Here is a 12,383-nt window from a genome sequence, read left to right as displayed (position 1 = left end):
TTCCCTCTGGTGCGCTCCCCCGTCTCTGGCGCGCTCTGCTCTGTGCCTGGCGCACTCTGCTTTCGTGCCTTCTGCCTGCACACCTTCAGGTCCACTGCCCCTTCCCCTTCCTCTCTGCCCCTGGTAGCCACATGGTCCAGTCGGTCCAGGGCAGAACGTCTTCCCCCCGGCAACCCTGCTGTCTGGCTAAGTGGTTCCGAGTAAGGGAAGGTAACCTCCTTTGGACTCTTCTTCTTCACTCCCTTACACCCCCATAGCTTTCATCCTGCCCTGTCTCCAATCATGCCCCGTGTCTCCAATCATGCCCCCTGTGTCTCCAATCATGCCCCCTGTGTCTCCAATCATGCCCCCTGTGTCTCTATTCTGCCCTGTGTCTCCAATCCTGCCCCCTGTGCCTCCAATCATGTCCCGTGTCTCCATTCTGCCCCGTGTCGCCATTCTGCCCCCTGTGTCTCCAATCCTGCCCACTATGTCTCCATTCTGCCCTGTCTCAAAACATGCCCCCGTGTCTCCAATCATGCCCCCTGTGCCTCCAATCATGCCCCCTGTGCCTCCAATCATGCCCCCTGTGTCTCCATTCTGCCCCGTGTCTCCATTCTGCCCCCTGTGTCTCCAATCCTGCCCCCTGTGTCTCCAATCATGCCCCCGTCTCCATTTTGCCCCCGGCAGTATGGACACTTGTCTCCATCATGCCGGCTTGCCGCTTTCAATAAAAAATTTAAAAATCATGCGGCAAGCGATGTTCCCTCCAGGCTGAAAGTGTACACTTGCCGGCGAATGACAATGACGTCAGACGCCAGCCTCAGCAGTCTCGGACGCAGGGTTCAGTTACTGCACCCGCAAAATCCTGCCGCTGGGGCACCATCAGCAGAAGAGACGGCGGCGATGCGGGCCCCCTCTGCTGGCCGGGCCCCATGCGCCAGTCAGGGCAGTAATGCCCTGATGGCAGCCCGGTATGGAGCAATACACTGTGCAGTTATCTTACTGTGTTTGAGGGGCACATTTGTTGGTACATGATTATGTCCATGTGAAGCAATGCTCACACATGCTGGGAGTTGTAGTCCCCTGCCTATATTAGGTATGTGATTGTTATGCAATGTCCATAGTGCAGCTGTGTCAGTAATATTATCTCTATCTTTTTATAATAGGAGGGGGGAATTAGCAGAGAAAAGGAAGAGGGATGTGTAGGGAGCAGGGACAGCCTGGGGAGGGAGAGGCTGGCACATTCTCACAGGACGCACTAGGGTTAAGTAAGGTGAACGCTCAGCCTCAGATGAACTCTGCGGGGCAGGGAGAGAAGTGTGTACAGAGATAGAGACAGAGCATGAGCCGCCCGGGGAGACTGCAGCCAGCACCCTGCCTGCTCCTGCCCGACACTGGGAGACTGCAGCCGGCACCCTGCCCGACACCCTGCAGCCAGCACCCTGCCCGACACCCGGGAGACTGCAGCCAGCACCCTGCCTGCTTCTGCCCGACACTGGGAGACTGCAGCCAGCACCCTGCCTGCTCCTGCCCGACACTGGGAGACTGCACCGGCACCCAGCCCGACACCCGGGAGACTGCAGCCAGCACCCTGCCCGACACCCGGGAGACTGCAGCCAGCACCCTGCCTGCTCCTGCCCGACAGCCTGCAGCCAGCACCCTGCCTGCTCCTGCCCGACACCCGGGAGACTGCAGCCAGCACCCTGCCCGACACCCGGGAGACTGCAGCCAGCACCCTGCCTGCTCCTGCCCGACAGCCTGCAGCCAGCACCCTGCCTGCTCCTGCCCGACACCCGGGAGACTGCAGCCAGCACCCTGCCCGACACCCTGCAGTCAGCACCCTGCCTGACACCCGGGAGACTGCAGCCAGCACCCTGCTTCTCCTGCCCGACACCCAGCGGAAACTACAGCCAGCACCCTGCCCGATAGCCGGGACCACACAGGTACAGAGGGAGCCTATGCCGCAGAGCTGACACTCTACTGTAGGACCAATGGGGGAGCCTGACTGCAGAGCTGACACTCTAATATATGGCTCTTCTGTTATAACGGTGGATTTAACAATCTAATATGTGACTGCTTTTAGGAAGGAGAGAGAATATGTTACTGCAGAACTGACACTCTAATATGTGACTGCCATATAGTAGAGAGGGAGACTGTGGTACAGCAGAGCTGACACTCTAATATGTGACTGCTATATAGTAGAGAGGGAGACTGTGGTACAGCAGAGCTGACACTCTAATATGTGACTGCCATATAGTAGAGAGGGAGACTGTGGTACTGCAGAGCTGACACTCTAATATGTGACTGCTATATAGTAGAGAGGGAGACTGTGGTACAGCAGAGCTGACACTCTAATATGTGACAGCTATATAGTAGAGAGGGAGACTGTGGTACTGCAGAGCTGACACTCTAATATGTGACTGCTGTATAGTAGAAAGGGAGAATGTGGTACAGCAGAGCTGACAGTCTAATATGTGACTGCATAGGATAGATCATCAATATCAGATCGGTTGGGGACCGTCACCCGAACAATCAGCTGTGATAAGCGCTGTCCGGATGTAAACATTGAATGGCGATGAACCGCGCAGCCGCATTCAGTGCCACCACCACTGCCGGGACCCACACAGCACCTCTGTTCTCCACTGACGCTCTAATATGTGACTGCCATACAGTAAGAGGAGATATTGCAGAGTTGACACTCTAATATGACACCGCTATACAGTAAGAGGAGATACTGCCAAAGTGACACTCTAATATGAGACTGCTAAACTGTAAGAGGAGATACTGCAGAGCTGACGCTCTAATATGACACTGATATACAGTAAGCGAAGATACTTCCAAAGTGACACTCTAATATGAGACTGCTATACATTAAGAGGAGATTTTGCCAAACAGACCATTGTGGTGATACAAAGCTGACACTCTATTATGAGACTGTTCTCCATGTGATGTCTGCTGGTTACTCTGTCTTTCATTGCTTGGATTTTGGCTAGGACTCACACCCGAGTTTCGTTGCCTATTTCATAAGAAAATTCTCGGCTTTCCAAGAAATAATTACACAATTATTAGCGCACAATAACGCGGCGCACCTCCCCCTCCCCGACGGGGTTATCACGAGCCCCAAACCCGTTCTGTGCGTCTCACCAGATAAATATGCGGCCGTCTGCTCGGAATCCTGGGGCTTCTCTGTTACATAGGAAATGTGGAGTAGATGCCTCACATCAGCATCAGGGTCTATGTATGGAGCTGGACAATGTCTCCAGAAAGGAAGACAATATATGCTATGGATATGGGATTACAGATGGGAAAATCCAGAATGATAGGACAGATATAGGTTTGGGGTTAAGGTAGTGTCACACTTAGCGATGCACCAGCGATCCCGACCAGCGATATGACGCGGTCAGGATCGCTGGTACATCGCTAAGTGGTCGCTAGTGAGCTGCCACACAGGCAGATCTCACCAGCGACATAGCAGGGGTCGGGGGTCGCTACTTACCTGTCAGACGCGGCGATCCTGACGTCCTCCCGCCCGCGTCCACGCGTCGCTTGTCTCCACAGCAGGAAGCTGACGACGAGAAACAGTCCAGGACGTTCTCGCACGATCAGCGATAACCAGCGGGGGAGCGGTCGGAGGTAAGTATCAGACATAGCTATATCACAAAAGCCAGTGACGTTATAGCGATATTGCTAGCGATATTGCTTAGTGTGACAGGCCCTTTAGAGCTGGTTGGGATTAGGGTCAGATATCTAGGGTTAAGGTTAGAGACCTCCGTGTAACTGGTAGAGATGGTTTAGATTAAAGAACTAGCGTGCAGGAATGGTTTAGTTTATTATTGGAGTCAGCAGTCATAGAGATGATAAGGGTTTGAGTAGAGATTTAGGTAGAGAGATAAAAATTAATATAGTTTTGGTAAAAGCTGTGGAGTTCTACCTCTCGGGAGATACAGATCACAGTTGTGGGTTAGGATTAAAGATAATTAGAGTTGAAGGTCTACCACCGGGTTTAGAGTTAGTAAATTAGGATTAGGGTAACAACTGAGATCTAGATGTTAGAGTTTCTGGTAGAAATAAATTGGGTTCTAGGTTATAGATCTAGGTCAATTAAAGATCTAGATCTATATTTAGTGTTGAAGGTCTAGCTCCAAGTTTAAGGTTCGTAATCTAGGAGTAGGGTAGCTGAGGTCTAGATGTTAGTATTTGAGGTAGATCTAGGTCAAGGATAAATATCCAAAGTTAGGGTTCAATGTTCGGCTGCAGGTTTATGGCTAGTGATCTAGGTCAAGGTTTTATGGTTAGAATTATAGCTCCAGTTCTGGAGATCTATGTATAGATTTGGGTTAGGACTAAAGGTATAGATCAAGCTCCAGGGTTAGTGATAGTAATGTAGGATTAAGGTCATGATTGAGGTCCAGAAATCAGTGTTTAAGGTAGAAAATAATGGGGTTCTGGGTTATAGATCAAGAGTTAGATATAGGGTTAGAGAGCTAGATATACTGTAGAGTTAGGTTTGAAGGTCTAGCTCCTGGTTTAGGGTTAGTAAACTAGGATTAGGCTAGTGACTGAAGTCTAGATGTTAGTGCTTGAGGTAGCAGTCAATAGGGCTCTGAATTATAGATCTAGGTCAAGTTTTTATGATTAGAGTTAGAGATTTAGGTTTAGAGATTTGGGTTGTGGTTTTCAGGTTAGTGTTAACGATCATAACTAGGCTATTGTTTGAGATCTAGGTCAAGTTTTTTTTTAAATGAGAGAGATTTAACCTTAGGGTTAGCTTTAGAGATCCAGGTCGTGGTTTGAAGGCTAATGTGAAAGCTCAGAGCTAGATTATTGTTGGAGGTCTAGGTTTTAAGCTTTGAGGTATAGCTATAGCTCTAGATTGTAGAGTTTTGGCTGCTAAAAAAATAGCTTCATACAGTCTATTGACCGGTGGACATGTTCACAATAAGTAAAAATGACTTTATGGCAGTGATTTTCTCATTTATTTTATACAAAAGCTTCAAAAGCTTTAGAACCACCAATTGTGTCAGACAATAGAGTTTACGACTTATGGACATACCCTTATAAAATGTTTTGTCTGGTGGGATGTTCTTTTCAGAAGCTTTCTCATCATCAGCTGTATGCAGGAAGATGTGTGAACATGTATGATCCCATAATTCACGGAGAAAAATATGTAATACTTTATTTTTTCTGTGTGGACAATGGAGAAAAGTAGCAAGTCCAACAAACTCCAATTCCATCCAGTGAAACAACTCCAGGAGTTAAATGTTCTGCATGTCATTTGTGCCAGCTACAAATTATTGATCTTTCTCTGTTTTCAGTCATAACTGATCTTTATCTTTTTTTTTCACAGGACTTTACTTTTTGACCTCCAACCGTGTACAATCCTGGCTCAACTCAGTGACCTCTCACCTCCGGTCCTTTCCCCTCATCCTAATATGAATGGTCAGGTGCCTTGCTCCACCTCCGAGGAGATGTCTCCTCAGCAGGCTCCTCCTACTCTTGAACCCTATGCTCCTCCATCTTCTACACAGAACGCTCCTGAAGATACCTCATCTCCAGGGTCCCTCCTATCTGGTTCTGGCCTCCTTCTTGCTCGATCTCTCCTCGGCCGCCGAAGTAGCTCTACTTCACCAAATAATTCACCATCACCCAATAGCCTCCGCCGTCGTCGAGAATTCACTCCAGATGAAAAAAAAGATGACAGTTACTGGGACAAACGAAAAAAGAACAACGAGGCAGCTAAACGCTCAAGAGAGAAACGTCGTGCTGGTGACCTTGCCCTAGAATCACGAGTCATTGCTCTTCTAGAGGAGAATGCAAGGCTACGAGCTGAGCTGCTTGCTCTTCGATTCCGCTTCGGCCTGGTCCGGGATCCATGTGAGGAAGCTCGTGGGACATATGCCCAGCCATGTAGTCTCCATGATCCTACTCCACCAAACCCTACCCCGCCGATGCCTCATTCTGAAGACTCTGGATTCTCCACTCCCAGTGTAGGCAGTCCAGTTTTTTTTGAAGACAGAGTTCCTGAACAGGAAACTCAACCTTTGCCACCATCATCCATAAATTATTACGGCCCTGTTCCAGGAGACACTGTTGAGAATCCTCGCATGAGATTTGATGCTCATCCGGACACATACAAAAGCCTCCCACATAAGTTGAGGTTTAAGGCCTGCGCTCCAGGTGAGGAAGGACCTCATGCTGCACCACCCGTCCCGAGAGAGATGAACAGTTTTCCTACTGAAGTGGCCCAAGCATTTCCCCAGCAGCCAATGGCTTGTCAACGGGGACGATGGGGAAACCAAGGTCAGGATGGAATCCCAGCTCAGGCTGCAGAAAACTCAGAACTTAGGACACAACTAGCCTCACTGTCCGCGGAGGTCGCCCAACTGAAGAGAATTTTTTCAGAGCAGATGGTGGGTCGAAGTGGACCTGATTAGTATTGTAGAAACTCGGGAGCCACAAATCAATGCATACGACTTACGAGAAATACTTGAGAGATTTATTACAAAAGCCACACAACTGGTTCCTCTATTTACCTGAAAAGCGTCACCTGCTTCACATAAGAAGGCATGATTTCATGAGTCTGGTGCTAGAAAGACATTACTTACTGTACTTTGCCAAAGGACATTGAAGCAGCCCGGTAGTTGAGATGTACAATGGACTGATGTGACCTCGTTTCCTCTGCTGGAGGGAGAGCGTAATGTAATACTGTTTGAAGCAAAGTGGAAAAAAGTGTTTGTGTTTTATGTGTCACGCTGCCAAAATTTTTGAAAATACATCCTGTTGGGCCACACTGATGCAATTTTTTCACTTTTTTTTTAATCTTACAACACATAAGTAGAGGCCTAGTGACCTCCTTACATTGGCACTCCTTTACTGGCACGTCGTCACCATCACTGTGGCATGGTCATGGTTTCTCCTCGACTGGAAGACGTTAGGACACAGATGTAGAAGAAAATATGTTCTTGTGTGAGAGTCATTGTGTTCGTGATCTATGAAATATTCACCAAAAATTACACCAGTCCTTAAAGTGTCCTTTTTCCTGTCCGTACTTCGGTGGTGCCTACTTATCTTGTATATTTTCACAACTTTTTGGATTTGACTTTTTTCCTGACTCATTTATCAACCCAACCAGCTCTATATCAAGATTGTGAGAAAATGACCATGGACCTTTCTTAAGTGTTCGGAGATGTAAATTACGTAGCGTTACCATCTGAGAGTCAAATACTTGTGTTCTAAAATGGTGCTAAAAAATTTGTCTATTTGTCTGATATCACACAGACCAGGACCGTTCAATAGACATTTTGCTGGTCCTGGTAATTTTGGTCTGTCCGTTTTATATACCTCGTTTTTATTTTTCATTCTTTTCTCTCGATTACCTCTGTGTTGCCAAACCCCAGATACCAATTTTATTTCCCTAATTTTCCCTAGATCTTCTCCAATTTTTGTCTTGTGGGATTCTCTTACCATAGGGTTAGCCCTCCACTTGTCCATTTCCATGGCCCCCATCTCTGTCAACACGTAATGGTCTCCAGATTTCTCTTTATGATCTCTAGAATTATCCATATGTTCTGTGAGAGTTCATGTATGAATAATTCCAAACTCAAAGACACCACCATTCAACCTTCTTCAGTCTCCTTCACATTCCACAAGATGAGGGTTTTACCAGTGGTAGATGGAGAATTTTCAAAAGCAGATGGGGGTAGGAGTGTAATGGGTATTAGGACGCATGATGGAACGAAGTCTTCGTTACGAAGACTGGTTGGCATAGTCTTAATAGGTGCTATCACATTTGGCCATAACTGTCAATTAGGTACTCTAGCCTTCTAAGCCTTGATCCCGACACCATTGGTTTCCACCATCAGATATGCCTTCTTCAGGCCTAACATTTGTGTTTCCATCCTAATCTCCACTTACCCGACTTGTCACGCTGAAGTATTCGTCCATTCGTGGCAGAGTTTAGCATTTTACCCTCTCAGCTGTGGAACAAGCCAGTGGGTGAGGATTGCTCAATTCATTCCTCATCCCTGGTTCCTGGCATTCAGCATAATAAGCTGACATATGGACAATCAATGTTGACCCACCTTCCACCAACCCTTAGCTTAATTATCCATATACTGTCACCAAACACTTTTTCAGCTGATTGGTTAAAGTGTCAAATAATGAAAGTCCATAAAAGTTTCTCTAAACCCATAAATTGTGCCCCTTCCAAAGGGTGCCCAAGGCAGCAGCCTAGTTTGCCTTTCTTTACGATGCCATTTTTGGGTTGCAAATTTTGCTTTGGGTACAAGGGCTATACAGGATCCTCTGAATATATACCCTCCCCCCATCCCTTTATCTCACCTGCTTATTATGTGAACATACACTACACGTGTTAAGTACTGATCCTTGTAAATAAAGAAATTATCTGTTTTACAATATTGATTTACTGTTTCTTTGACTTTAAGATTGTATAGTTGAAAGAATCAATGGCGGCATGTAGGCAATGGTGGTCAATCTAGCGCAAACAAGATAGGGCATCATTTATAAAAACGGTCTTAAAGATAAACTCAGAGCAGATTTCATTTTTTCACCCCTTCCCGCTCCGCGATGTACTAATACATCAGAGGGTGGGTGTATAGAAAAGGGGTCAGTTACTGATCCGACCCACACAGGCTGATGCCACCTGTACTATACAGCCATCACCTGCCTCTAACAGCAGTGAGCGGAGCTAGCTCCAGTCACTGCTGTTCAATCACTTAAATGTCACTTTCAATCTCTGAATGCATCGCATTAACAGTGCGGCATGTCCGGTCAGGCGCTCATTGGCTCCCCGTGATGTGAAGACCCCTTTGGCCGTCATCTTGGTGCTCACTGAAGGCAGCGATTTTCACTAAAAGGCTGCAATACTCAAGAGATCAAACGATCGAAGGTTCAGATCCTCTCTGTGGGCTAAAACACACAGTGAAAAATGAAAAAGGTTTAAAAAAACAAAAAAACATTAAAAAGAAAAAAAATTCAAATCACCTCTTTCCCTATTTAAAGAAAAAAAAGAATCAGTATTACCACGTCCGCTAAGGCCTGATCTTTCGAAATACAAAATTATTTACACAAAAAAAAAAAAAAATCAAAGCGAAACTCCCAAAGTGTCATTTTTCAATCGTGGCACATTTCCCGAAAAATGCAACGAAAATTAAAAAAAAAAACCTGCACATATCCCAAAATGGTACCAATAAAAACTACAGCTTAGCACACACACAAAAAAAAAACAAGCCCTCACATAGCCCCATCGATAGAAAGATATAAAAAGTTACGGGGGTCAGAAAATGACGACACAGACCAATTTTTCTTTTTACAAAATTCAGATTTTTCTTTAACCCCTTAATGACATATAACGGACTGGGTACGGCCTATGCCGTCTCCCTGGCTCTAACGCAGGCCGGGCCGGCTTCTTTGCCAGCAGATGATGGAAGGAGCGCCACCTGTGGCTGGGAAGATAAAACACAATCGGAAAAACGAAACTGGGCTGCGGTGGTGAAAATGAAAGCGGTGTTGTAGTTGTTTGCTGTGGGCAGCCCAGGCTGTTCTGCCCCCATCATGGCTGCTCTCTACGAGTATCACCCTCGTTTCTTCCCCATTGTACCTTGCACATAAACTCATAGCGGTAGGAGGAGGAGGATCTCCACGCGTGTTATCGAGGGGTCTCATAGGTGAACCAAAACTAAGGTGCTGTGGTGAAGGACCTGCAACGACTGAAGGTTCCTCATCTCGTAATGGCGCCACCACTGCCCCCTCATTGCTGGATTTAGGAAAGGCCGCTACATCTGCTGCTAATAACTTGGGATGACTTTCTATCTATCTCACACTCTTATATAACCCCAGAAGACATATATATATATATATGTATATATATCACTGCTTACACAAAGCTAACTGATAATGACTAGTGATGAGCGAGTGTGCTCGGGTAAGGCGTTTTCTGAGGATGCTTGAGTATTTTTGGCGTTCTCTAAAAATATGCTTGAGTCCCCGGCGGTCCCATGTCTGGCGGCTGTTTGACAGCCACAACACATACAGGGACTGCCTAACAAACAGGGAAACCCTGCACGTCGAACCGCCGCCAGACAAGAGCATCCTCAGATAACGCCTTACCCGAGCACGCTCGCTCATCGCTAATAATGACCCTTGTAAAACAGAGCGTATCAATGAAAAAGTGGCCGGATCACATACAGTCGCTCCGCTTGGAACTAGGCCTATATCCTTAAAGGGATTGCTCAATAAGGACAATTCCTAAAAAAGCATTTGATAAGATCTAAATCAGAGATCAGTGAAGAAGCCTGGCAGGAAGTGTTCAATTCCTCTGCAGTGCCTCCACAGGTGAAACTAAGCATTACATGACAGCCATGAAATTCAGTGCTGGTCCTCCACATACTGCACAGGTACATGACACGTCGTCTAGCTGTATACAGAACGGGAGACCCCCGTCCTCATTCCTTCTCTCGTCACAGGTAAGAGGAATATTGTACAGTATGGAGTCCGCTCATCTGGCTGTTTCTCTATGTCCCTATCCCTTTAAGACCGAGCCATTTTCCATTTTTGCGCTTTTGTTTTATTTTTTTTACCTTTACTTCCACTTTTGCGTATCCATATAAGCGCTTCTTTATCCAGAACGAATTCCCGCTTTGAATGACACCGATCATTTTATCAAGCTCCTAAAAATGGGGGGGGGGGGAAATTAACGGTGAAAAATATAAATAAATGCGTCCTCCATTGTTTTGTTATATTCATTGTGAGCTATTAATGTCCTGGTAATGTGATTCGCTACCATTATGGCGAGAAGAAAACTTTTAGAATTTAAAAAAAAAAATATTTTAGTAATTAAAATGTTTTCATAATTTTTTATAAAAAACAATTGCTTTGTTTTGCTATTTTTTATGATTTTTTTATGTTTGTTTTATTTATTTTTTTTACGATGTTTATCGTACTGGTTACATAAATTTATATTTTGATAGATTGGACTTTTGCGGACGCCATGATACAAAATATGTTTTGTTTTGTCAAAAAGGGGGGAGGGGGATCTCAAACTTTTTTTTATATACATTTTTTAAAAATTTTTATTTATTTTTTTAACTTAATCTTGCTTACATTACATTGCTTGTGCCGTATACTGCAGCATATAGGAACGTTTATGATCTAGGCGCAGTCTGGCGGCCGTATAAATCAGACGGATTACGGACCGTTATGCACGTAGTGCTTCGGTTCAGGACTTGTAGAAAAACAGCAGAAAATATGATGAGATTCTATGAGAGCGAACGAGAGGGTCCGGCGTTATATTAGTGGAGTTGCTGTGAAAGCAATTCCCCTACATCACACCATCTACTTTAGGAACTGCCTTCAGTCACTTCTCATTCTTCCCACTAGAGGGAGCTATAACTCCACACTCAGAATTGTGTGGACTTTTTCAGGACCGCAGGAATCTCATCACACAGTGGAAAGGGAATTGTGTCATCATCAAGAGTCAATGTATGCACACCTGTCATATTAGAGCATCCAGCATTGATTTACCTTCTGAAATACTCGGTGTTGCTGCGGCCTAGAGTAGGATTCAGTTATCTGAAAACTTAGAAAACTGGATGTGACAAAGCTGGGAACGTCCGCGTTCTTCATCCAGGTTGTTGGGAGAGCGGCTGCCATTACTTCTCTGTTCCTGCCAAGTTCACAGATAAAGAAAGGAGACAAGAAGGAGAAGAATATACATCCCCCTGACATAGATCAGATCCTGGGGCCAGAGCGGACATCAGCAGCAAAGCCACAGACAGCGTCTCAAATGTCATTTATCAGTGAGGCCCGAATAACTCATATTGTATTTCACGTACATGAGCCTCAAGAAAGTGAAGGTTCTGTAGCCCGAAAATCTGCCAATAATCTGCGACCTCAGGAGGAGCGGAGGAATTATGGATAAAGGAAAACTTTCTGGCCAAAATATAGATAGATAAATAGATAGATAATAAATAGATAGATAGATAGATAATAGATCACCTCGCCCCCTGTCTGTCGGTGTTCCCCAAGGCTCTGTCCTAGGACCCCTACTATTCTCCATCTACACCTTCGGCTTGGGACAGCTCATAGAATCCCACGGTTTGCAGTATCACCTCTACGCCGATGACACGCAGATCTACCTATCTGGACCCGACCTCGCCTCCTTACTGACTGAAATCCCACAATGTCTGTCTATCTCACCCTTCTCTGCTCGCTTTCTCAAACTGAACATGGAGAAAACAGAATTCATCATCTTTCCCCCATCTCACTCTACCCCTCCACCAGACCTATCCATCAGTGTCAACGGCTGCTCTCTTTCCCCAGTCCCGCACGCTCGGTGCCTTGGGGTGATCCTCGACTCTGCGCTCTCTTTCAAACCACATATC

General features: G+C 45.9%; 1 protein-coding gene across 1 annotated transcript; it reads left to right on the top strand.

Moving 5' to 3' along the window:
* The first annotated feature begins 1,272 nt into the window (after positions 1-1,272).
* Positions 1,273-8,411, top strand: LOC141099257 (uncharacterized). The gene is made up of 2 exons (XM_073587431.1): positions 1,273-1,925; positions 5,330-8,411. The coding sequence occupies exon 2, from the start codon at positions 5,415-5,417 to the stop codon at positions 6,414-6,416; it is 1,002 nt and encodes a 333-aa protein (XP_073443532.1). The 5' UTR covers positions 1,273-1,925; positions 5,330-5,414; the 3' UTR covers positions 6,417-8,411.
* Positions 8,412-12,383: the final 3,972 nt, after the last annotated feature.

This window comes from Dendrobates tinctorius, unplaced genomic scaffold (assembly GCF_039654945.1).
Source record: "Dendrobates tinctorius isolate UK_male_01 unplaced genomic scaffold, ASM3965494v1 ptg000099l, whole genome shotgun sequence".
NCBI classification, from domain to species: Eukaryota; Metazoa; Chordata; class Amphibia; order Anura; family Dendrobatidae; genus Dendrobates; species Dendrobates tinctorius.
Note: the sequence above shows the minus strand (reverse complement) of the source record. Positions and strands in the feature narration are given on the sequence as shown.